The following is a 25989-nucleotide window of genomic DNA, read 5'->3' as shown; positions in this document are numbered from 1 at the left end:
AATATATTGGGGCTCTATGCCTGTGCCTGGGTTCCTGGCAGGAGTCGTGAGCCAGTTGCTATGGGGTTACCCCTTGTCAGCCAGTAGCCAATTTGCTGCCTTGTTGTTTGGGTGGAACAGAGAGAGTATTGAAGACTGGCGCAGTATGAACTAATGGTGTATGGAGGGTAAATATCGTTTAATAATACAAGGGCCCTACAAGGCAGAAAATCTTTCTACAGATTTTTGGATTTCTATCGTGGCATGGAACAGCATAGACTGAAATTTGGGTAAGTTGAATTTTGAGTTCACGTTTTCGAAAAAAGCACTTTTTAAAACTGGCTGTCCCCATTTTTTTCCCTAAACATGGGGTGCTAAATTGAATATAGAGCAGCTTTCGTGTTTGAACATCAGTGTTAAAACGAGTCCAAACAAATCAACTGTGAACAGCGGTAGTTAATTATTGCATAATTACAGTAACTGCTCGCCATCTGTTCTAATGTTTGAGACATCAGTGAAAATCTTTTGACACTGACCTTCAATTGAAAGCAACTTGGTCCTGTATATCAGGCTTGTCCAGGCTTCTTCTGACTTTTGGAAACATTATGGTAAATTCCTCCTGTTGATTTTAATGTTAAAAAAGGCAACGTGACTACTAAACTATCTAGTACTTGCACTGACTCAGTAAAATTGGGGAAGAATTTCATCCCTGCTTTTGTTTTATGCAAATGCTTTATGTTTTATCCAGTTGTCGGTATGCAAAGAAGCATACCGACAACTGGACAACCAGGAACACTGCAGACGGTTACCTGCAGATCCGACCAAAGAACACACCCACCAGCTCAACAAACTGATCAAGACCTTCGATCCAGACCTTCAAAGCATCCTACGCGCTCTCATCCCACGTACTCCCCGCGTGGGAGACTTCTACTGCCTCCCAAAGACACACAAAGCCAACACACCCGGACGTCCTATCGTATCAGGCAACGGAACCCTGTGTGAGAACCTCTCTGGATACGTCGAGGGCATCCTGAAACCCCCAGCTTCTGTCGCGACACTACAGACTTCCTACAAAAACTCAGCACCCACGGACCAGTTGAACCAGGAACACTTCTCACCACGATGGACGACTCTGCACTCTACACCATAGAATCATAGAAGTTTACAACATGGAAACAGGCCCTTCGGCCCAACATGTCCATGTCGCCCAGTTTATACCACTAAGCTAGTCCCAGTATCCCCCACGATGACGGCATCGCTGCGACAGCATCAATACTCAACACCAACAACAGCCAATCTCCAGACGCCATCCTACAACTTATCCGCTTCATCCTGGATCACAATGTCTTCACCTTCGATAACCAGTTCTTTACCCAAACACACGGAACAGCCATGGGGACCAAATTCGCACCCCAATACGCCAACATTTTCATGCACAAGTTCGAGCATGACTTCTTCACTGCACAGGACCTCCAACCAATGCTATACACCAGATACGTCGACGACATTTTCTTTCTATGGACCCACGGCGAAGAATCACTGAAGAGACTACACGATAACATCAACAAGTTCCATCCCACCATCAAGCTCACCATGGACTACTCCTCAGAATCAGTTTCTTTCTTGGACACACGAATCTCCATCAAAGACTGGCACCTCAGCACCTCACTCTACCGCAAGCCCACGGACAACCTCACGATGCTCCACTTTTCCAGCTTTCACCCTAACCACGTCAAAGAGGCCATCCCCTATGGACAGGCCCTGCGAATACACAGGATCTGCTCAGACGAGCAGGAACGCGATGGACACCTACAGACGCTGAAAGATGCCCTCGTAAGAACGGGATATGACGCTCGACTCGTCGATCGACAGTTCCGACGGGCCACAACGAAAAATCGCGTAGACCTCCTCAGAAGACTAACATGGAACGCAACCAACAGAGTACCCTTCGTCGTCCAGTACTTCCCCGGAGCAGAGAAACTACGCCATGTTCTCCGCAGCCTTCAACATGTCATCGATGACGACGAACACCTCACTATGGCCATCCCCACACCTCCACTACTCGCCTTCAAACAGCCACCCAACCTCAAACAGACCATCGTTCGCAGCAAATTACCCAGCTTTCAGGAGAACAGCGTCCACAACACCACACAACCCTACCACGGCAACCTCTGCAAGACATGCCAGATCATCGACACAGATACCACCATCACACGAGAGGACACCACCCACCAGGTACATGGTTCATACTCCTGTGACTCGGCCAACATTGTCTACCTCATACGTTGCAGGAAAGGATGCCCCGGAGCATGGTACATTGGCGAGACCATGCAGACACTGCGACAACGGATGAACGGACACCTGCAACAATCGCCAGACAGGAGGGTTCCCTCCCAGTCGGGGAACACTTCAGCAGTCAAGGACATTCAGCCACCGATCTTCAGGTAAGCGTTCTCCAAGGCGGCCTTCGAGACATACGACAACGCAAAATCGTCGAGCAGAAATTGATAGCCAAGTTCCGCACCCATGAGGACGGCCTCAACCGGGATCTTGGGTTCATGTCACGCTACACGTAACCCCACCAGCGAATAAAGGTTATCTGTTTTTAATACATTGGGTCATTCTCTGTCTTTCTCTTCCTTTCGGATGTTTCTCCCTCTCTATCTCTGTCTTGTGTTCTGGCCGTTTGTATATTCGGTGGTCCTGTAGGTAACACCTCTCTGTCTGAACACTTTGATTGCCTTGACAACGGGCAGTTGGAAAGATTATCTGTAATCACCAGGTATTGTTCTCTAACTATAAATGCGAAACGTTCAAGGAGTCCCACACTCACTCACCTGACGAAGGAGATAATCTCCGAAAGCTTGTGATTTTCGAATAAAATTGCTGGACTATAACCTGGTGTTGTAAGATTCTTTACATTTGTTTTATATAATGAGCCCTAAATTTACTAGTACAGAAATACGTTTTCGGTACCTCTGTAATCGATTTAGAAGTGGGTGATATTGAGAAATGACATCATCAAGATAGCGGAATCTTACATTTGCACAAATTAGTGTTTTACCCCTCTATTAATCCAGAGGGATTACCATCTGCAGATGGTAAACTAGGTTGTGTAGTGGTACATTGTCAGCTGTGGCTCAGTGGTAGCCCTCTCGCCTCTGAGTCAGAAGGTTGTGGGTTCAAGTCCCACTCGAGTTGAGCACAAAACCTAGGCTGACACTCCAATGCAGTACTGAGGGCATGCTGCACTGCTGGAGGTGCCGTCTTTTGGATAAGACGTTGAACCGAGGCCCCGTCTATCCTCAGGTGGACATAAAAGATCCCGAGACACTATTTTGAAAAAGAGCAGGTGAGTTCTTCCCAGTGTCCTGACGAATATTTATTCCTCAACCAACATCACTTTAAAAAAAAAACAGATTATCTGGTCATTATCACATTGCTGTTTGTGGGACCTTGCTGTGCGCAAAATTGACTGCCATGTTTCCTACATTACAACAGTGGCTACACTTCAAAAATACTTCATTGGCTGTAAAGCGCTTTGGGAGGTCCTGAAGTTATGAAAGGCACTCTAGGGTATTCCTAATGACGTCATTCACTAACTTCCAACGGCCATGTTGGATTACAAGTTTTAAATGCGAGGTTGATGGCCATGATAAAGAAAAGGATGAGTTATTTTGAGCAGTTGTTACCGGCAGATAGATAATTATATCTCTACTTTATAACTTGTATTTGTTATCTATATTTAAAAAAGAATACAACGTGGTCTTGGCCTCGGCTCACTGGCTGGTCCCAGCACAGGTGAATATCGCCATTGACTCTGACAAAAGGGTCTTAGGCTGGGCTCCTGCTTCACTGATTCTCTCTCCCTCTCCTCTCCTCTCCTCTCTCTGATCGTTTCTCCGTTTATTAAAAGTTTGCAATATTGTTCAACAAACTTTCCCCTTGGCACCAAGATCTGTGCTTCCTTCTGGAACTCTGCAAGATCCCAAGTTACAGGCTCTTGGTGCTGCCAGAACAGACCCCCAGGGAACACACCCCAATCCAATCTGCCCCGCATAAACCCACCCCTCCCCCCAAAACAGCACAACCCCAATCAAACACCCCACGTCAGCTCCCAACTGGACAGAGCCTGGACCAACCAAAACCCCCCATCAACCCTCACATCGGCATTAAACTCCTCTACTAGAGCCTGGATTCATATCAAGCACTCCAGACCCTCCCATTAATGAGCTTGATGCCCAGACTCAACAAACACTGAAATATGCCAGATCCCTATTACTTTATAACAGGTTTTCAGATTCTTATTTTTAGATCCCTGTTAAACCATTTCAGCGCCCCCACCCCAGGCGAGACCCCATCCCCATCAAATTCCTTTTAGGATAAATTTACACAACAATAACACTGGTGCAAAGCAGTTATGCCTCGTCTCAACACTAAAGTTGTAGTCTGAATGCAGAACCAGGTGCAGTGAGAACCCCTAATACTGTTGGTGTCAAGTAAAACCACTGCATCATATTACTGTTGTGTTTAAAAGAATTCCAAGATCAATTTCTTTCAAACTTCCAACTACTGTATTGCCACACTCAGCAAGACACCATACAAATGTTGACATACTCAATGAGACTCCCCGGGACCCCCTGCGACCCGGTTGACCCGCTCCCCGGGACCCCCTGTGAATATCCTTATCTTGGTCCCCTCTATTATTACAGCCTACAAAGGCACAAAAATTCACCATTTCAGTGTCAATTCGACTACTCTCACGTACCTCTGCTCAATCAACAAGCTGTACTCCAACATTGCGCATCACATGACCTGTGACATGTATTAGGAACACCCTATATAAAGTTCGTTGTTTTCCTTTTTTCTCTCCTCCTACACCCTCTCTTTTCCCACTCTCACTCTTTTTTCCCTCCCTGCCTTTCTTTCTCTGTTTCTTACTCTCTCTCTTTCTTACACTCTTCTCTCCTTTCTTTCTCTCTCTCTCCTTTTTCTCTTTTTCTTTCTTTCTCCCTTCACTGATCAAAATCAGGGCAGAATCAGGCAATGAATTGTCCATTCCCATTGGGAATTTGAATAGCATTCTTGCGTTATGATTTTATAAAGTTTAAAAACTGCCTTTGGGTGTGTTGGTGAGCTTTATAAAAGCACATGCTGTGCCATTCTTGATCACAAAGGCTTATTAATGAGTCAGTAATGTCTGTAGAATTTCTATTCAGTTAAACATTAACCACAAATTAAAGCAGAAGCTGCAGTTCTTCCTTTAAATTGCGCTACATTTTCTTTTCAGTCGTTCTTTTTCTCCTCCACAATGTTTTTGTCTGGCTGTCAGACTCTCCATAGATGCTATCAATGCCACAGGAACTTATTTGAGCGGTGCAGAAAGGAATCCTGCTGTTGATTTCCCCTCCTTCTCCCAGGCAACCTGGTCATGACAGGGAAACATGCCCTCTGCAAATGCCGGTTCAAAACTAGGATTTGAACTCTGGCCTCCTACTGTAATTCAGAGGCCAATATTCCAATGTATCCACCAAGCTGCAAAGCTGTGCTACCTCTAACCGTACTGGGATTTTTTGTGTTTAGTTACTGTATCACCATCAATCTCATGGTAGCTAAAATTAGTCTTCAGAAATAGGACAGTAGCATCCTCTTCCCTGTCCTCCACAAGTTTGTCTAAAATATAGAATATAAAAAGTATTAAAAAAAAACCCTCAAACAAATAGTTAAACTTCATTATAAACTTATTTGCACAGTCCTGCCCTTTTCTGAGAGATTTGGGGCTGAAATTCTACCTTGGTTCCTAGTGCTAATAAAGTTTACCTGGGCTTTCATGTTGATATTTCTTTGACTTTGAACATCCTTCACCTTGATTTTCATCCTGTTAAAATTAGAAGGCTGCTGATTTCATGCCGGACAAAATCTCACTCTTCACGAGCATTCTGAAATCTTCACTGCTGAAAAAAATTAACTCTGCCCTATAATAACGTGGACAAGCATGTCATGTTTAACCTAATGGTAACCAGTGTTCAGTGTACCAGCAGGCAGTGTTTAGCAGCTAATGTGCCCCGGTGAGTTATCTGCAGTTATTTTGAAGTTAATAGTTGCCAGCTGTGGAAAGTTGTGTATTCAAGTCGCACTCCAGGACTTGAGCATATATTCTAGGTTGACACTTTAGGAGTACTGCATTGTCAGAGGTGCTCTTTCAGATGAGTTGAGGACCTGTCTACAGGCGACATAGAAGATCTCATACACTATTTAAAGAGTGGAGAGTCCTCCTGATACTCTGGCCAACATTCCTCCCTCAACGAACAGTATCATAAACAGATTATATGGCCATTCATTCATTTGGTGTTTATAGGATCTTGGTGTGTGCATATTGCCTATATAACAACAGTGACTGCACTTGAAGAGTTATCCATTTTGGTTCTAAAGCACTTTGGGACATCCCGAGGATGTGAATGGTGCTATTTAGATGCTTGCTTATTAAATCTTTGTCCCAGCTCCCACTGGCTCCCTAAATGGTCTCTGGCCCCCAGCTCTTTCACATAAACACAATAAGATGCAACATATCTGTTATTCACCCTCCTGTGGGAGAGACATAAGATCATTTTTGCAAGCTTAGAGCCCCAGTCTGATTCAATGGCAGAGAAAGGAAAAGGAGAGTATGAACTGTAGAAGAAAGAGATAATATGAGAAGCATAAAGAGTACTAGGTGTAAGGGGAGAAAGAAAGCTTTACAAAGGGAGGTAGGTGTAGGGAGAAAGGCAAATTGTGACAGATATGCAGAAGAGAAGATAGTCAAGGAGGGAGTTGCACAAAGGGGAAGAGTGTGAGAAATGGGGGTTGGAGATCAGCCTGAACACACCGATATAGCAAGAAAGAAAGAGAGACTTACATTTATATAGCGCTTTTCACTACCTCAGGACGCCCCAAAGCACTTCACTTTAAAAATACTTCTTTGGCTGTATAGTGTAATGTAGGAAACGCGGCAGCCAATTTGCACACAGCAAGCTCCCACAAACAGCAATGTGATAATGACCAGATAATCTGTTTGTGATGTTGGTTGAGGGATAAATATTAGCCAGGAGACCGGGGATAACTCCCCTGCTCTTTGAAATAGTGCTGTGGGATCTTTTATGTCCACCTGAGAGGACAGACTGTTTAATGTCTCATCTGAAATGCAGCACTCCCTCAGCACTGTACTGGAGTGTCAGCCTGGATTTTGTGCTCAAGTCTCTGGAGTGAACCCATGACCTTCTGACTCCGAGGCGAGAGTGATACCAACTGAGCCACAGCCGACACCACAATGAGAGTGAGAGGCATATGGAGAAAGGGAGACCAATGAAGATAGAAACAGGATGAGATTTTTTTTTTTCCTTAATTTTTGTCTGTGAGCCCTGGAGATCAACCATATTCTATAATAATACACTATGCATTTTAACTTTATAATGCAAATGTCTCAGAAGACATTAAAATAGCCATAAAAAGGCAAATGGGTTTTATACAGTCATTGAAGATAAAAAGAGAAGTGATAAGTTTGTGCAATGCATTGGTTAATTGTTGGAGTATTGCATGCAGTATGGACACCCCACTATAGGAAGGGTATTTGAGCCATGAAAACTGTACAAGAAAGATTTACTGGAATGAAAGGTTATAGTTATAAAGAAAGGCTTGAAAATTTTTTTTTTCTTAATAGAACAGAGAAAGGTAAAGGGAGAGCTAATCGAGGTTTCCAAAATTTCTGAGGTTTTCAGAGGGTAAGCATTGAAAATTGTTTCTGCTTATTGAGGAATCAGCATCAAAGGGGCATAGACAGAAGATTATCATGAAGGGGAAAGTTGGAAGACTTTTTTTTGCACAAGGTCTTTACACAAGTGGCTATTTGAGTTGGAGGCAATTTCAAATATAACATTGAATTGGATAGGTATTTGAAAAGGAAGAATATGAAAAGATACAGGAGTTAGATAGCCACAGGTGTAAAGTGCTGAATGGTCTCGTGTTGTGCTGTAATGTCTGTGATTCTATGGCAACAGTATTTAGCTTACCGTGATCAACGCCGGAGGGGATCAAGTCGTATTTTATTATTTATTTTTTAAAAAAGGCACTTGCATCTAATTTTATCTGTGCATGCAGTGTGGCTCAGCCATGCGAAGGGTACGTGGTAGTGTGCACAGGAGCTGATGAGTTATAGAACTTGAGTATATGTGCTGTTTTTCAATTCAGCGTTCCTGCTTTGTTGTGTATAAATCAACAAAGTGCAGGGGAAAAAAACTCTGCAAACTCCCCGGTCATCTGTGTCCCATTATTTGAATGTCTGAAATGTTGGGTTCTTTTGAATCTCTGTTTTGACATCCTTGTGCTTACAAGGACTCATCTGCCCACACACAGATACACATTGATCATATAACTGAGCCTCCTTTAAAAGAAACTCACTAAAATAGTAGAACGCCTGTTGAGCAGCAGCTGTAGCAACCCACAGCTTTAGTCGAACAACTCACTGGTGGTAGTGTCAACAGGCAATGATGAGCATTTCATTATTATTTATAACTTTTTTAGCAAACAAGTTCATGATGTACTACTTTGTGACAACTGCAAGACATCTGTTATTTTTCTTCCTTTTGAATTATCAGAAAATGTTGCTTACACTCCTATCAATTTAACTGGATAGGATGAAAAATTGCATTTGGATCTTTATTGTTGGTATATTTTGAAAGAAAGTAATATTTTGGGTTTTGCAAAAAAAAGTGTGAATATTTGAATTCTGTTGCAATCACGAGGCAAAACTAACATTTAATTTTATCTAGACACATCGAGAAACTAAGTTTAGTGTCTGTACTTTGTGATTTGATATTTAGGATTTCAGAATTATTTGCAGCTACTTTCCTAAAACTGTTCTTGACATGGATCCTAATTTGTCTCCCTCTTTTTTTTCCCCCCCCACTTTTTCCTGCCCGTTACCAAGTGAACATTACAAAGTTTCTGGTACATTTGCCAACCATGACAGCATTGCACTGCTTTTTAATTGTCTTGGTGATGTGATGTGATTCCACTTACAGCATCTCACATTTCTAAGTTAACAATTAAAGGGGGTGTCTAATACACTATAAATTATGTAGAAGTTACATACATACTGCAGCTTATGGGGGCAGAGAAAAATTGGGATATTGTTATTAGTAACAGTGGTATATGTGGAAAGGTGTTGAATGTCTAATGTAATATGGATTTATAAAAGTTGGAATGGAACTAGTTATGGATATTAATTTAGGAGGTTGAAACTAGAAAGGAGCAGTGGCGGTTTACACAAGTCTGTCTGCTGTGGTTAATATTTGCAGATCCATTAGAAGCTGCAATAGATCAAAGTGAAAGCCAAAAGCTGTAGACAGGGTGCCAATAGTTGGAGTGGCGTCAATATTTACAGCAGAAGCATTACTGATTCCTCTTTAATTATTGTCAATTGTCAAATGAATTTTTAGTTCAATCAAGCTATTATTGGGACTAGAATCTAGAAACGTTTACCTCGTACAAAATTTGCAAAAAAACACTGATTAACTGAAATGAACCACAACATTCAGTATAAAAGTCTATATTTGTAGAATTTGTATTCATGTTGGTCAGGAGTGAAATGATTATGCAACTAAAATGCATGGTCTTGTTCTTTATCTGTTTTGACATTTTTTTATCAGTGTGCCTTTCTAATGCTAAAGATGAATACAGTTAATTCTACAGTGCCTTCTCTCAAAATATTTTTACAGTTGCAAAATAAAAAGTAAACATTTTGTTGTTTTCCAGAAATACTGTTGCTTCCTTTAGTCAATTCTCTCTTTCCCAGCAGTGGCTATTAGCATGTTCAGTGATGGTATTCATATACAAATTTAATATTTGAGATGTCATTGCTGCAAAATATCAAAGCAATTTGGGATTAACTACTGGAAAATTCTGTGGCCACTGTATGGTAAAGTAATGAATTATTTCATATACTCCAGTGATAACATTTTGGATGAATTCACCTAGAATCAAGCCTAATTCTATACCAGAAATGTTGAAATTTATAATTAACAGAATGCATTTCATTCCTTGAGGCATGTGCTCAGACAGTTACCATAGCAGTTTTTTTGGAAGTCTGGAATTGTACATCTTGACATGCTAGAAGGCAATTTTTAAAGACTGATAGAGTAACTGCTCTGCATCAATTGCTTTAAAATTACAGACAGTCATGTTCTGAAGGCTCTGCACATGATGCTGTGCTGTGTGGGCTTTGAAATGTTCTTGTGTAATTCAAAATAATGTAGTTCAAGTTACTGAAAGCTTCATTTTAAAAAGCAACCCTGCTATCTATGGTACTTGAGGTGGACAAAACTAGTTATGTAATCATACTCATTATAATTTGTCCATTTTGAGACTAGCAGCATTTCTAAACAGGTATTTCAAAAAAAAGGTTGAATTGTTGTACTAAGTATAACATTAATTCTGGAATGTTCTCTGCATTTCATCAGTAATTCTGTTTGATGTTCAATGGAATAAATTGTGTTCCAATTGTATTATACTAAGTAGAATAGAAAAGGTTAATTAGGAAGACTGGTTTAAATTAAATCATGGCTGCAGGACAAGGGGATAGAGGATAAGCCGGTGAAAGGCAAGTTCGTAACTGTCAACACTTCTTCACGCAAAGACTGTTCAATACTTGCAATGTTCTTTCGGGTAGGATGGTGCATACAAAACCTCTGGAATCGATCAAGATGCCGTTAGATACTGTGATGGTGGGGGTGGGGAAACTATGGTTTCTCTGGAAGAATGTGCTAGATGGACCTACCTTTATCTGTGGAATAAGAGAACTTGATGAAATCAACTTGTGTGCGGCACGATAATTCAAGTTATTTTTTTGCAATAAAGAAAATTGAATTATCCAATATTTTGAGTTAAGCAACATAAATAACACAGCAAAGTGGGATTTGAGTGCATGATACTTTGAATTATCAGATACTTTGAATTATCAGGTGTAGACTATCTGTATTATGCTTTCAAGTTGAATAAATTCAGGGATTTAAAAAAAACTATAGATGTCAAAAATTGGAAATCAAAGGAAAGATTCTGGAAATGCCTAGCTGTTCAATCAGCATTTGAAAGAGAAAAATTAACAGTTCAGGTGGAGTTCCTTTGCATTATTCTCTTTTTGTATCTCTGGTATATTTGTACCTACCTGAGGTTTATTGTGATTGTGGAGAGTATTTCAGTAATCAAAATAGACCATATTGCCAGAAGTTAGTGGCCACATTGTGAAAATGCCCTCATCAGGTATGTAGAGTCCATATCCATGAGGTTATCCCATTCCATTGATTACATTTAAAAACATTTAGAAAAAAAATCTGGAATACCTAGTTCTGCATGCATCGAGGTTGAAGTTAAATATGCTATTAAATAGTGCCAATAACCAGGCACTACTGCATCGAACTAAATCCATTTAGATGATCTAAAGTCAAACCTGGAAAGGATTTGTCTTGTCTTTATTCATTAATATTTTTGGGGCTATATAAAATTCAGTTCCCTGTCTTTTTTTAAATAAAAGTGACCTTTCACAAAGTGATTCCTATTGTAAAGTTTTGATGATTGCTGTCAGAGAAACTCGAGCTTCAACTAACATCCAAAGTTTGCTTAATCCTTTTGATTTCGTCTTTTTTTCTCATCCCCACCAGAAATAACATTACTTAACAGACATGGAGAGTTTTGTATCTAAGAAAAGTTTATAATCCCCATTTGTAAAGTGGACAGCTATGGTTTTGGCTGTCCACAGAGCAATTGTCAAAGCTACCTTGTAGTCCTCCAGAATCAAGTTAGAATCTAAGTTCAATAAGACTAACCATACCACTTGAAATTCAAGCCTGTTTTGCACCATGTGGACTCAGCTACAACTACTTTCATTTCCATATGTAATGTAATGTAATAAAATGTCCCAAGCTGCTTCACGAAGGATAGAACGGACATCAAGCAGAAGAATTAGGGGAGATGAACAAATGCACGGGATTTGAAAAGATAATTTTTGAGTCTTTTCAAGGTAGGAGTGGCAGTAGCAAGGCAAGGAGCTTTAGGAAGGGTGTTCCAGACAGTAGAAATGAGACAGCTGAAGGCTCTGACACCAAAAGTGGCCGCGGAGGAGGGATGGATACACTGAAAACTAAAGTTAGAGGACTGTAGGGCTGGAGAAAGTTACGGAGATGGGGAGGGGAGGGACCATGGAGGGATTTGTGAACAAAAACAAGGATTTTGAATTCTTTGCCTTCGGAATAGGGAGCCAGTGGACTTGGGCCAAGCACAGATGATACACAGGTATTACAGGATGCAGGTAACAGAGTTTTGGGATAAGTTGGAGTTTGTGTGGCATAGCTTAGAAACCAGTTGACGCAGCATTTGAGGAGTTGAATATTGAAGCGGAAAAAGTGTGATAAATCTGTGCTACAGTTTAAAAAAAAATTGGGCAATGAGCTCTTGTTAATGGTTTCTTCAGTGAGCGGCTGCTTAGAAGGGGATCATCCTGGAGGAATTGCATGATAGATTGTTGAAGTAGCTCTGATGTGTTGTTTTTGGTGCTTGAACCCAAGTTTTAAGTAGAAAGTTTAATGGTGTAATAACTCAAACTGTGTAGAGCCATCTGCACAGCTGAGTTTAGGTTTACCTTGCGCTGTTAAAGCTGTTTTTCTTCAGTGAAGTTAATAGCAGTTGATTGTACAGTGCTATGACTTGTGTGGGGTGGGGGTGGGGGGCTTGCGAGGAGGGGCAGAGAGACATCAACATTGGGATCTTGGCTACACTGTCCACATTTCAGGAAATAAAGGGCACAAGTGAGTACACATCTCTTTAGATTCTTTTTCAGTAATCTTATTTTTGGCATATTAGGTTTAATTTTCCTATTGTGAAATTTGATATTTGTAAGTTGCCTGCTGCGTAGTAATTAATTCAAGTTAAAGTCCTAACATTTGTGACTTGTATTGAATTTTAGTATTCATACAATGCAACTCATTACTTTTGGACAACGCATGAGATGGGACAGCTTGAAACGAGTTTTGACATATTTTCTAACTTTGCAAACTCTGATATTAGGTGATTTGTTACTTTGAACCAGTGGTACTCAAAATATGGCCATGGGCCATTTGCAGACTTCTTCCCTTTCAGTTGTCACTTTCAGCAGATGGGTCCCTATCTAAGGCCTGCCTCACTGAGATCTTCCTCATTGTAGAGGTCCGTGCTGGTTCTGCTCCTTTTGTTGCTTTCCAGCAAAAGAAGGCAAGGGAATGTTGTTAAAGAGCAGGGTTATTCCATCTCATTTACAGCAAGTGAAAGGATCCTATTAAAATAGAACAACTGGTTCAGTATTTGTTACTCTATCTGTGGTGAAGTGCCTGTCGTTCACTTGGCAACTACCCACAATGGCATGATTTAAGTCGAGACATCACTCTCTTGGGAATTTCTGATGCACCATTTTGCAACATTCCTGAGTGACCCTTGTATTGCAAGTCATCAGTAGGAGTTGTGGTCCTCACTAAGTTAGCCCTCTTCCTGGCCACTGTTTGAGGCTGAACCAGACCGTTCGCAACCTTGGCGTCCTATTTGACCCTGAGGAGATCTTCCGACCACATATCCGTTCCATCACCAAGACCCCCTAACTTCCGTAACATTACCCATCTCCTCCGCTGCCTCAGCTTATCTGCTGCTAAAACCCTCATCCATGCCTTTTGTTACCTCTAGACTCGACCATTCCAATGCTCTCCTGGCTGGTCTCCCATCTTCCACCGTCCATAAACTTGGGCTCATCCAAAACTCTGCTGCCCATATCCTAACTCTCATCAAGTCCCGTTCTCCCATCACCCCTGACCTACTTTGGCTCCCGGGAAAGGCTCAATTTTAAAATTCTCATCCTTGTTTTCAAATCCTTCCACTACCTTGCCCCTCCCTATCCCTGTAACCACCTCCAGCCCTACAATGATTCTAGATCCCTGCGCTCCTCCAATTCTTGCCTTTTAATCGCTTCACCAATGGCGGCTGTGCCGTCAGCTGCCTAGGCCCTAACTCTGGAATTCCCTCCCTCCTCTCTACCTTTCTCTTCCCCCTTTAAGGCGCTCCTTAAAACCTACCTCTTTATCCAAGCTTTTGGTCACCTGCCCTAATACCTCCTTATGTGGTGGTGTCAAATTTTGTTTGATAACAATCCTGTGAAGCACCTTGGGATGCTTTACTACGTTAAAGACCCTATGTAAATACAAGTTGTTGTTATATTGCCGTAAACTATAATATAATGAAAACAATAAATCTCAACTGTATACTAGCATTTTAAAATGGTCTTTTCTTCTGCATGGCTAAGTGAGTCCATAGTTTGTAACTTTTTTTGCTTGAGGACAACATAATTATGAACTTTTAGGAGAATAACATGAAAAACTACTTAATAGAATCTACTGAACAGAATCTAAAATAGTTTATTTTCTATGACATTTATCAACAGTTTGGTGCTTCAAGTTAAAGTCCTAACATTAACTTATCTGGTGCTAAATTGACTTGTTTACTGTCCTGTATGAATGAGCACAAATATTATTCACAAAATATTGCAAAGACATTTTGTCACTCTTCACAAAGGTGAATAGAATTTGATAACTTTGCTGCAGTCTTATTTATGGACTGGTGGTAAGTTTCCTGACTGACTACAGTTCAGAAGTGTAGTTGCTGTTGTAATGTAGGAAATTCCCACAGCAAAGTCCCACAAACAGCAACGTGATCATGACCAGATAATCTGTGTTTTAGTTTGGTTGAGGGATAAATATTGGCCAGCACTCGGGACAAACTCCCCTGCTCCCCTGGAGGAAGTAATATTGTACCACTTGGGCAGCACAATGCATGGCGCAAATCTTCAGTGTGGTGGTAAACATGGTAAACCACTCACGGGTTTCTGCCCTGCTCCCAGAACATTTATTTAAGCCCATCTTGAGTTATTTTCAATGTGTGTATATATAGAGGGAAGATGGAACAGCCCACACTGTCTAAATGTTCACAATTTAATCACTGGAAGAGGTGATTACTGTGGTGTTAAAACTGCTAGAGAAAAGCTTCTGCTCATGACAGGTTGGAAAGTCTGAATTTTAAACAGCAGCTTGCATTTCTGCTGATAACAGTACTTATTACTACATATTATGCATCACTAAACCCATACAGCTTTTTAAAAGGTTGGAGTAAAATATTGTCATAAGCCTACATATTTGTGTATAACTTCTGCTGTTTGATCTAGAAAAGTAGTAGAGCATTATGTAGATTATACTAATGTTTGTAGATTTGTACACCAAAACTATAAAAGATTGCCGATTTTATGTTCAGTATTCCATGATGCCATGCATTTCTCAAATTTTTGAAATGACATCCTTATATTTTCTCCTACCTGTTTTCAAACTAGATGATTTCCTGTATTATGGACTTGCACCTAGATTTATCAATTTAAAATAAATCCTGCAGCAGAAACTTGCAGAAATTGTTTCCAGCTATGGAATTGAAAGCTACAAAGTACAGCTGGACCTAAGAGATAAATTTTGGTAGAACGTTGTGCTGGCATCAAGCTTTAAGAAGAAAAATTAAATAGAAACCAATAGAGAAATCCTGCCAACAGTTTAGCTGGTTTAATCAATGAGTAGCGGAGCCATACAGACCAGGAAGGTGCTGAGTTAGTCAATCTCAACTTGCCTTCGTGCTTTAGGGAGGGGAAACTCAACCAGTGTTCCTGTCTCTCCTCTGTGCCAAACTTACTGGAAATGCATATGTGTAGGCATTGAATAAGGACATGATCAGCTCAGTGGTGTTTTTCCTGCCTTGGTGCCCCTGTAGATAGCCTGCTGACATTCGCTCTTGAGGCTTACTTGAGAATAATGAAAAGATTTTGGAGGGAGTCGAAGTATTTGCGAACAGGGAATGAAATTGTTGAGAAAAAAAAGGCCCTTGCAATTTAGCCAGCCGTAATTGTTCAGTTGAAATTGTGGTACCCACCATCCTGCAGTTTATTGTGTTAAAAATCCTGAAATAAACAAAGAGCAGGAGATAGACTTAACAGAAAGGAGAGAGATGGAAATGGTGTATAGATCCTGAACAAAGACCTAAAGGAGTCATTCAAAGGATATGGGGGGAAAAAGCGGGAAAATGGAGTTGAGGTAAAAATCAGATCAGCCATGACCTTATTAAATGGCAGAGCAGGCTCAAGGGGCCGAATGGCCTACTCCTGCTCCTATCTCTTATTTAAGAGGACTAAATAAAGTAACCGTTGCTTACCCATTTACACTTTTTTGTTTCACTTTGCACCCCATGACTACTTCAAGTAGTTTTTTGTGACTGGAAGGCTGTTTCCAGTGGGGTCCCTTGCTTTTTGTGATGTATATTAATGATTTGGACTTAAATGTAGGGGACATGATTAAGAAGTTTGCAGATGATACAAAAATTGGCTGTGTGGTTGATGGTGAGGAGTAAAGCTGAAGACTGCAGGAAGATATCAATGGACTGGTCAGGTGGGTAGAAAAGTGGCAAATGGAATTCAATCCAGAGAAGTGTGAGGTAATGCATTTGGGGAGGGCAACAAGGCAAGTGAGTACACAACAAATGGGAGGATACTGAGAGGTGTAGAGGAAGGAACCTTAGAGTGCATGTCCACAGATCTCAGAAGGTAGCAGGACAGGTAGATAAGGTGGTTAAGAATGCATATGGAATACTTTCCTTGATTAGCTGAGGCATAGAATATAAGAGCAGGGAAGTTATGCTGGAACTGTATAAAACACTGGTTAGGCCACAGCGTGAGTACTGTGTACAGTTCTGGTCACCACATTACTCTGTACCCTCTTGCACTAGAGAGGGTACAGAAAAGATTTATGAGGATGTTGCCAGGACTGGGGAATTTTAGCTATGAGGGAAGATTGGATAGGCTGGGGTTGTTCTCTTTGGAACAGAGGAGGCTGAAAGGTTATTTAATTAGGTGTACAAAATTATGAGGGACCTATTTCCCTTAGAGGACAGGTCAATAACCAGGGGGCATAGATTTAGTGATTGGTAGAAGGATTAGAGGGGAGCTGAGGAAATTTTTTTTTCACCCAGAGGGTGGTAGTGGTCTGGAACTCACTGCCTGAAAGGGTGGTAGAGGCAGAAACCCTCAACTCATTTAAAAAGTACCTGGATGTGCACCTGAAGTGCTGTGACCTACAAGGCTACGGACCAAGTGCTGGAAAGTGGGATTAGGCTGGGTGGCTCATTTAAGGCTGGCATGGACATGATGGGCTGAATGGCTTCCTTCTGTGCTGTAAATTTTCTATGATTCTGAGTATTGTCAGTTTAAGTATGACACAGATGAATTTGCGATTCTGGTAGTCATAAGTATATAAATACCTCCAGATTTATGAGGTCACTCAAACATCTTCCATTAAACTATTTAATACAGTAATATAATCTAAAGGTATTATTATACATTCAGTATAATATATTTTGCAGAAATAGCATTTTGGTTCAAACTCTATACATGGAATTGGGCAGACATGACATCTGTTCCTGCAGTTTGAAGTTTGCATGCAATGGAATAACCCCAGATGGCCAGGATTTCCTCTCTACGCTACAGTATAGGGTATCAGATCATTAGGCATTTGTTCTTGAGCCTGAGAAACCAAGCCAAATACTGCTACAGCACACAGTGGCTGTCTTCTGGCTAGAGAAACAAACCAGACTCTCAACTGCACAGTTCCAAGGTTTACAACCCTTTCAGTATTGAATTTCCTTAAACCCATTGTTCATTTTGTCATGTACAGAGCTTCATCAGGCACTTATGCTGAATTTTAGGTGGTGACAAATATAAATGCCAATTGAGTTGGGTATATATCTGGGTTTAGAGGGACATTGACCAGAAGTGTCTTGTATGACCAGTTGGGCTATTGTAACCTTACAAGATGACATCAGTGTACTATACCATGTGCATGTACAGTTAAGATTTGTTTTTGACCTTACTGCATTCCCCATCAAGGCAGAAATTGCTTTTATGTAATACTGAATTTACAATGGCAAGAAGGCCTATGAACATACACAGCAACATACTTTCTTTTGGCTGATTTTTGTGGGCATTGCAAGTGTGGGCCAGCAGCAGCCGCAGTGTTAATGTGGAGGCAGGAGGAGCACTCTTCCTCCGACTGGCTCTACATTAAAGTAAGTTTTAAAAATCATTACCTGCCGGCTTCTTCCACAGCTCCCACAACTTTTCACTGCTTTTCATCAATTTCCAGGTCTGGAAATGGGCAAAGGAGCCTAATTTCAATGGCCCAGAAATTGCTGGAGCGGCGTATCTCATGGCGGTTGCCATGAATTGGATTTTTTTACCTCACCCTACACATCGTATTATTTTTGAGCTGTAAATGTGAATTAATGCAAGGTCATTGGGGCATCTGGGACCTCCTGAACGTCTGGTCCAACGGTCTATCTCCTTAACCAATAAAATTTAAGGATAGATCAAGCAACAGGGCGAATGACAGAGAAGGAAATAGGATGAATTAGAATCAAATTAATACAGAAAGAGAAATAAAGAGCGGATTGAGATAGAAGTAGAGAGAGAGAGAGAGAGAGAAAAGATACAGAAAGGAAAAGTAAGAAAAAAATGTTAAATTTAAAAAAAACCTCCAGGAACAATTACAACCTGTGGGAGTGATATTCCACAATTTCATTGTTCCCTTTCTGTGCCTCCAAGCTTGAGTGACATATCTGGACCATATATCACATTATTAACATGGTCCTTATGACATGAATCACCAGCCCTAAATGGCTGCAGCAAGATTAATTCGTATTAACGGTGCATATCCTGCAATTTTATGACACGCAATGAGGATGCTAACGCCGAGATGGTAATTTTTTCGGTTTTGGTGAGGCTAATGGCGGAGTGGCGCAAATCGTCCAGCAATTTGTGGCGAATCGGAACTCATGGTTTATCTCTTCATAAATTGAATTCTTTTACGCGCTAATAATGGCGGGCGCTGTGAACGCGCCATTATTTTTCCAGCAGTTTCTGGGCCAATATTTAAATGAGGCCTGCGCTCATTTCAGATGGCCGCATAAAAAAGACTGTGCTGAATTTAACAGTAGCCCTGACACGTGCACAAATCAGGCGCGGGCCTTCTCACTGCTAGAATCATCATTGTATTCAATTCATTTGCTGTGAAAAGGGAATCCTTGATGGTTTTAATTGACCGTCCTATACCTGAAAGGCTGCCCTGATACTTGAATTTGCTTTGATATTTTTGATTAATTGTGAAGGATATTTTTGGGCCAAATCTTCCTGGAAAAATACTGGCATTATAATGGTGCACGCTGTTATTAATGCGCAAATTGCCCAGCAGGTCCAGGGGATGAAGAGATATGCTGTGAGTTATGAATCTCCACAACTTGCTAGTCGATTTTTGCCACTCTACCGTTTGCCTTGCACAAACGGCATCTCAGCCTTAATCTCTCCGTTATTTTTAAAAACTTGCTTGATTTGCACATTAATTGCCCATTAAACTCGCCGCAGAAAGTTAGGACTCATAATTAATAGCGTAAGTACCTTTTTAACAACATGATTATTGTTAATGTAATGCCAATCAATTTCTCTGGCCCAGAAAAGGAACAGTTTAAACTGTTCAATCTCATTCCTGCGTGTAGTCAATTGTTAGAGATTTTAAAAATGTCAAATTTAAGTTTTTCTTTCCGTTTTTTTCCTCTTAATCCAATCTTTCTTTCCATCACTTTATTTCTTTCTCTGTGATTCGACTCTAATTCACCCACCTTCCCTGTCTTTCCTCTGTTTCTCAAACCGTAACTCTCATTGATTAAGGCAATAGATTGTTGGTCCCGACGTTCAGTAAGGTCCCAGATGCCTCGTTGCATCAGCTCGCACTTCCAGCAAGTTATGGAGCAAAATCGTCTTGAGCTGAAGGGTGCAGGAAAATTTGGCCCTATATCTTTTATACCAGATTGGACATCAAAAGAATTGTCAGGTTGGTGATGTGTTGTCTTCAGTTTCCTGTTTCTCTGTACCATATGCAGGTGGTCTCTGATGCATCCAATGACTCAAGTTCATTTCTCACGTAAAGGTTTTCATCACAGATTCATAGTTAAACATGCTAAGACTTTAGACTGTTAAGTACAGCATTTGTTTATCTGCTGAATCATTCTTTTTCAATTTACTTAGATGTGAATTAGTAATTTTAGCCTAAGACAAATTAGTGTTTTCTGTTAATTCTGAATTATTTGGAACACGCTGTATGTAGGCTATATTATTTCTGGAGCATACCCAAGTGGTAGAAGGGTTTGTTGTTCACCTTGTGGAATCTGTGTGCCAGATGTTTAGTGCAGAAGTGCACATTTTGGTTTGTAAGAAGTGTGGGCTTGCCTATGGAAGACAGTTTGCAGAGAGCATAGATGAAGACTATGGGTAAGTACCCTGAATCGTAAGTGGTCCTGGTTCTTTTTATTGCGCCCGCCCTCGCGCCCCTCACCCAAATCATAACAGTAGTCAGCAGTATTTCTAGTAGTTTATTTCATTGACACAGCTGGGCGTTATTCACTGTGGTGGTTTTAAGTGACGGTATTTCCTCTGATTATTTAATTCCCTTTTGGATTTGGACAGCAGTGAGATTAGCAGTTCTGAGTAATGAGAAAAGTTATGCCAACAGTTTTCCATCAGTGTGCACCCTTAATTGATTGTCATCTGATAAATGATAAACTTGAGCATTCATTAATGGGTGGGACTGGGGAGCTCTGCTTTTTGGTTATGGTCCATCAAGGTGCCTTCCAGTAGATATTGTAGTTCTTTGATTGCTGAATACTAGCCAGAATTGGCTACTGCTCACTAATTGATACTGGGTTTTATAACCATGACAATCACAGTTAGTTACTCTTTTTCATTTGTAAATATACTAAGATTACCTAAACAGTTAGAATTGTCATCAGCAACTTGACTTTTAGCTTAGACAGACCTTTAAACAGTGCTGAATAATCAGTAAGTCTCAAGTTTGTTATTGTCAAAAGTCACTCTGTTGTGCATCAACTTATGTCTGTCCTCATATGGAATAGTTCAACAACATAAGTTTTACATAGAAGCATTGAAGGAGGCTATATGGCCCATTGTGCCTGTGCTGGTTATTTGAAAGAGTTATCCAATTATTCCCACTCCCCCACTCTTCCCCATAGTCCTGCAAATTTTTCCTTTTCAAGTATATGTTCAATTCCCTTTTGAAAGTTACTATTGAATCTGCTTCCACCACCCATTCAGGCAGTGCATTCCAGATCATAACAACTTGCTGTGTTTTTAAAAAAAAAATTCTCCTCATCTTCCCTCTGGTTCTTTTGCCAATTATCTTAAATCTGTGTCCTTTGGTTGTCGGCCCACCTGCCACTGGAAACAGTTTCTCCTTATTTACTCTTTTTATTAAGTAGGCTTTATTCGATTGCTTTGTCAAATGCAGAAATATTTATTGCGATCTTGCAACTTAGTTATTTGTTCGAACTTGCATATCAGTTGCCTGAATGAGCCAGTTCTTTAGCAATAGCTAATTTATCAAACAGCTGAATTTAACATTAGACAACTGTGCTCATTGCTGAGTTTGAGTAAGGCTGGCTCTGGAGGGATGTGGTTCTGCTAGCAGAATGCTGTTCAGACTCATGGCTTGAATTCAGCTGTAATTGAAATGCCTGCACAGATTATATGATGTAACCATTTGAGGGGCTTAGTTTACGGAATGTCTTCCATGTCAGCCTTGACGCTGGTAACATTCTCTCCTGAGTTCGAAGGTTGTGGGTTCAAGCTCCATGCCAGGTCTTGAGCACATAGACTGACACTTCAGTGCAGAAGCAAGTGCAATACAGTGTGTCAGCTGTAGCTCAGTGGGTAGCACTCTCCCCTCTGAGTCAGAAGATTGTGGGTTCAAGTCCCACTCCAGGATGTCTTTCGGATGAGACGTTATAACCGAGGCCACATCTGTGTTCTCATGGGTCCCGTGGCACTATTCGATGAAGAGCAGGGGAGTTCTCCCCGGTGTCCTGGCCAACATTTATCCCTCAACCAACACCACTAAAACAGATTATCTGGTCATTATCACATTGCTGTTTGTGGAAGCTTGCTGTGCACAAAATGTGCTGCGTTTCCTACATAGGAACATAGGAACAGGAGTAGGCCATTCAGCCCCTCGTGCCTGCTCTGCCATTTGATAAGATCATGGCTGATCTGTGATCTAACTCCATATACCTGCCTTTGGCCCATATCCCTTAATACCTTTGGTTGCCAAAAAGCTATCTATCTCAGATTTAAATATAGCAATTGAGCTAGTATCAATTGCCGTTTGCGGAAGAGAGTTCCAAACTCCTGCCACCCTTTGTGTGTAGAAATGTTTTCTAATCTCGCTCCTGAAAGGTCTGGCTCTAATTTTGAGACTGTGCCCCCTACTCCTAAAATCCCCAACCAGCGGAAATAGTTTCTCTATCCACCCTATCTGTTCCCCCTAATATCTTTTAAACTTCGAACAGATCACCCCATAACCTTCAAAACTCTAGAGAATACAACCCCAATTTGTGTAATCTCTCCTCGTAACTTAACCCTTGAAATCTGGGTATCATTCTAGTAAACCTACGCTGCACTCCCTCCAAGGCCAATATGTCCTTCTGAAGGTGTGGTGCCCAGAACTGTTCACAGTACTCCAGGTGCGGTCTAACCAGGGTTTTGTATAGCTGCAGCATAACTTCTGCCCCCTTGTACTCTAGTCCTCTAGATATAAAGGCCAGCATTCCATTAGCCTTATTGATTATTTTCTGCACCTGTTCATGCCACTTCAATGATCTATGTACTTGAACCGCATAAGTCCCTTTGGACATCCACTGTTTTTAACTTTTTACCATTTAGAAAGTACCCTGTTCTATCCTTTTTTGATCCAAAGTGGATGACCTCACATTTGTCTACATTGAATTCCATTTGCCACAGTTTTGCCCATTCACCTAATCTATCAATATCGCTTTGTAATTTTCTGTTTTCATCTACACTGCTTACAATGCCACCAATCTTTGTGTCATCGGCAAACTTAGATATGAGACTTTCTATGCCTTCATCTAAGTCGTTAATAAATATTGTGAATAATTGAGGCCCCAAGACAGATCCCTGCAGGACTCCACTAGTCACATCCTGCCAATGTGAGTACCTTCCCATTATCCCTACTCTCTGTCGCCTTTCGCTCAGCCAACCTCCTAACCAAGTCCGTACTTTTCCCTCGATTCCATGGGCTTCTATCTTAGCTAACAGTCTCTTATGTGGGACCTTATCAAATGCCTTTTGGAAGTCCATATAAATAACATTCATTGACATTCCCCTGTCCACTACTTTAGTCATCTCTTCAAAAAATTCAATCAGGTTTGTCAGGCACGACCTACCTTTCACAAATCCATGCTGGCTCTCTCTGATTAACTGAAAATTCTCGGTGTTCAATCACCCTATCGTTAATTATAGACTCCAGCATTTTCCCCACAACAGATGTTAGGCTCACTGGTCTATAATTCCCCGGTTTCCCTCCCTCTCCTTTCTTAAAAAGCAGAGTGACGTGCAATTTTCCAATCTAGAGGGACAGTTCCTGAAAAAAGTACTCAATTGGCTGTAAAGTGGTTTGGGATGTCCTGATGTTGTGAAAGGCGCTATATAAATGCAAGTCTTCCTCTCTTTACTTTTCAGTACCGAGGAAGGTACTGAGGTGGCATCTCCAATGGATGAGACATTGAATGGAGGCCCAGTCTATCTACCAGGGTAGGATAGAGTAAAAGATCCCATGGCATTAGAAGAAGAGCAGGGGAGATATCTCTGTTCTGGCCAATGTTTATCCCTCAATCAACGTCACTAAAACAGATTATCTGGTCATTCAACTAATTTCTGTTTGTAGGATTTGGCTGTGTGCAAATTGGTTGCTGAGCTTGCCTACAAAACAACAGTGACTGCACTTCAAATGTACTTCATTGGCTGTAGGACGTGAAAGGCACTATATAAATGCAAGTTCTTTCTTTCTGTGCATTCTTGATGGCTTATGTCATTGATTCAAATCTCCTATCCTAAATTTACACAGAGGTCCAAACACTCAGTATTCACCAGCTATTTTTTGTTTCTTTATGATAGGATAAAAGCAATTAAAATATGAGTCAACATTTGATTGTTGCCTTTTGGCTGTTTACACCTCTGATTACAGCATTATTGTCTTGCCAGTTTCCTGCTTACAATCAGAGGGTGTATTGCCTTTCCACGGGTGATCTTTCAATATTATAATACCTGTCTTCCATTTGTATAATTTTTGCACTTTAATCAACATAAATTCTTGCTGCAATTAACTTCCTATTTGAAGGGGTGGTGGCAGATTTTGTCCTTTACTTGCTTCTATCTCTTACCGTTTTAAATGCTAATAGCATGCTCTTTTTTTGTTTTCAAGAAATTTTGGGGTTTGCACCTTCATTTCTAAATCGTGCAATATTATGTAGCTCCTTATCCTGTAACAGGAAGCAACTGGTGCCACCAAATCAACGTCTGCTTTATTTGCAAATAGAGCTGTACTTGAGTGTGATTTTAGGTGGCAAAATACAAATCTTGGGTCAATTTGATTTAATTGACTGAAGTATGTTCATTCTAAACTTTTATTACTACACAAATGTCTTTTTATAGCTGTATTTTTGCACAAGTAGCTGATCCATCAACAGCAGTTTCTACTGTGTGTATATTTACTTAGGACATACGCAGTGGGTGAATGCTGTCCTCATTTCAAAGATTCCCAAAGTGCATTTATTAAATTACTTACTGTTTGGGTTTGCTTCAATAAGCAAATATGTTATGTGTATACATTCTCCCTAATGGTGAAAACATTAAGATAAGTTTCAGAAAAAAGCAACCATTTAACTTAAGTTTTAAAAAAAAATTTTGATGGAAAAATACTGTGTTCTGAATGCAGATTAGTGGACATAGTTTGGCTTGTTTGCCCCCATACATGTAACTGCACTATCGATAAAGTCAAAGTATGAACTAGTCCAATGACTTTAACCTACAATAATAATTAAAAATCAAATATGCTTAAATATCAACAATCCAGAACCCTTCTCTCTGCTGATCATGTTTACCTGTCTCCATGTCATTTCCCACAAATGTAGTTCACTTGCCAATCTGAATTCAGGTGTGACTCTTCGCCATGCTTGTTTCTGCACTAAAAGTTAGCCAACTATCATTGCTGCCATTATAATGTCCTGACCTGCTTTCATATTACAGTACGAATTTGCAGAGGCTTTAAGCTGGATTCTTTGCCTTTTGAAAACAATCAATGTAAAATATCTTTCTATACTCATGTCAGCATCTTTTCCATCCCCTCTTTGACTCCCCCCCCCCCCCCCCCCCCCTTGCCCCCCTCTCCAAAGCTAGTTCTTAATTTACAGTGATGTGCTATATTATGTACTCAGTAATAAAAAGGGAAATCTGTTAAGGCCTCAGATAAATTATTATTTTCTTTGGTATATATATTGTGAATGTTTCTGAATTTGAGGGCTAAAGAAATAACTCGCGCTGATGCATTGAATTAAATAGTAACACTTCCCCCTCTTTTCTCCTACAGTCACTCTTGCTGTTAGGTGGAGTCGCTCTGGTCTGCCTTGCCCTCAACCTCCTCTTCCTTCTCTTCTATTCCTTTTGGCTGTGCTGTCGGCGGAAGAGTGAAGATCAGCCAAACGCAGACTGCTGCTGTACAGCATGGTGTGTCATCATAGCAACACTTGTGTGCAGGTGAGGACAACTCATCCGGTATGAGATTAGTGTTTCTCTTACAGAAGGGATTTACTAGGGTTTTTGTCCATAGCAAAGCTTATTTGTCCTAGTGATACGGTGAACTCTTATATGAGCAGTGTGTTATATGAGCAGTGTATCATAACATGTTTCACCATGTTATGATACAATTCCAGTCCATGCCTGTTATTCTGCACAGCAAGTTCCTA

General features: G+C 40.7%; 1 protein-coding gene across 2 annotated transcripts in view; it reads left to right on the top strand.

The window, feature by feature from the left end:
* LOC137340408 (protein tweety homolog 3-like) overlaps positions 1-25989 on the top strand; it is a 157555-nt gene that overhangs the window by 47993 nt on the left and 83573 nt on the right. For both annotated transcript variants that reach the window (XM_068002821.1, XM_068002822.1), the window contains exon 2: positions 25614-25780. In XM_068002821.1, the coding sequence (XP_067858922.1) occupies positions 25614-25780 (167 nt within the window). The remainder of the gene's footprint in view (positions 1-25613; positions 25781-25989) is intronic.

This window comes from Heptranchias perlo, chromosome 22, assembly GCF_035084215.1.
Source record: "Heptranchias perlo isolate sHepPer1 chromosome 22, sHepPer1.hap1, whole genome shotgun sequence".
NCBI classification, from domain to species: Eukaryota; Metazoa; Chordata; class Chondrichthyes; order Hexanchiformes; family Hexanchidae; genus Heptranchias; species Heptranchias perlo.
Note: the sequence above shows the minus strand (reverse complement) of the source record. Positions and strands in the feature narration are given on the sequence as shown.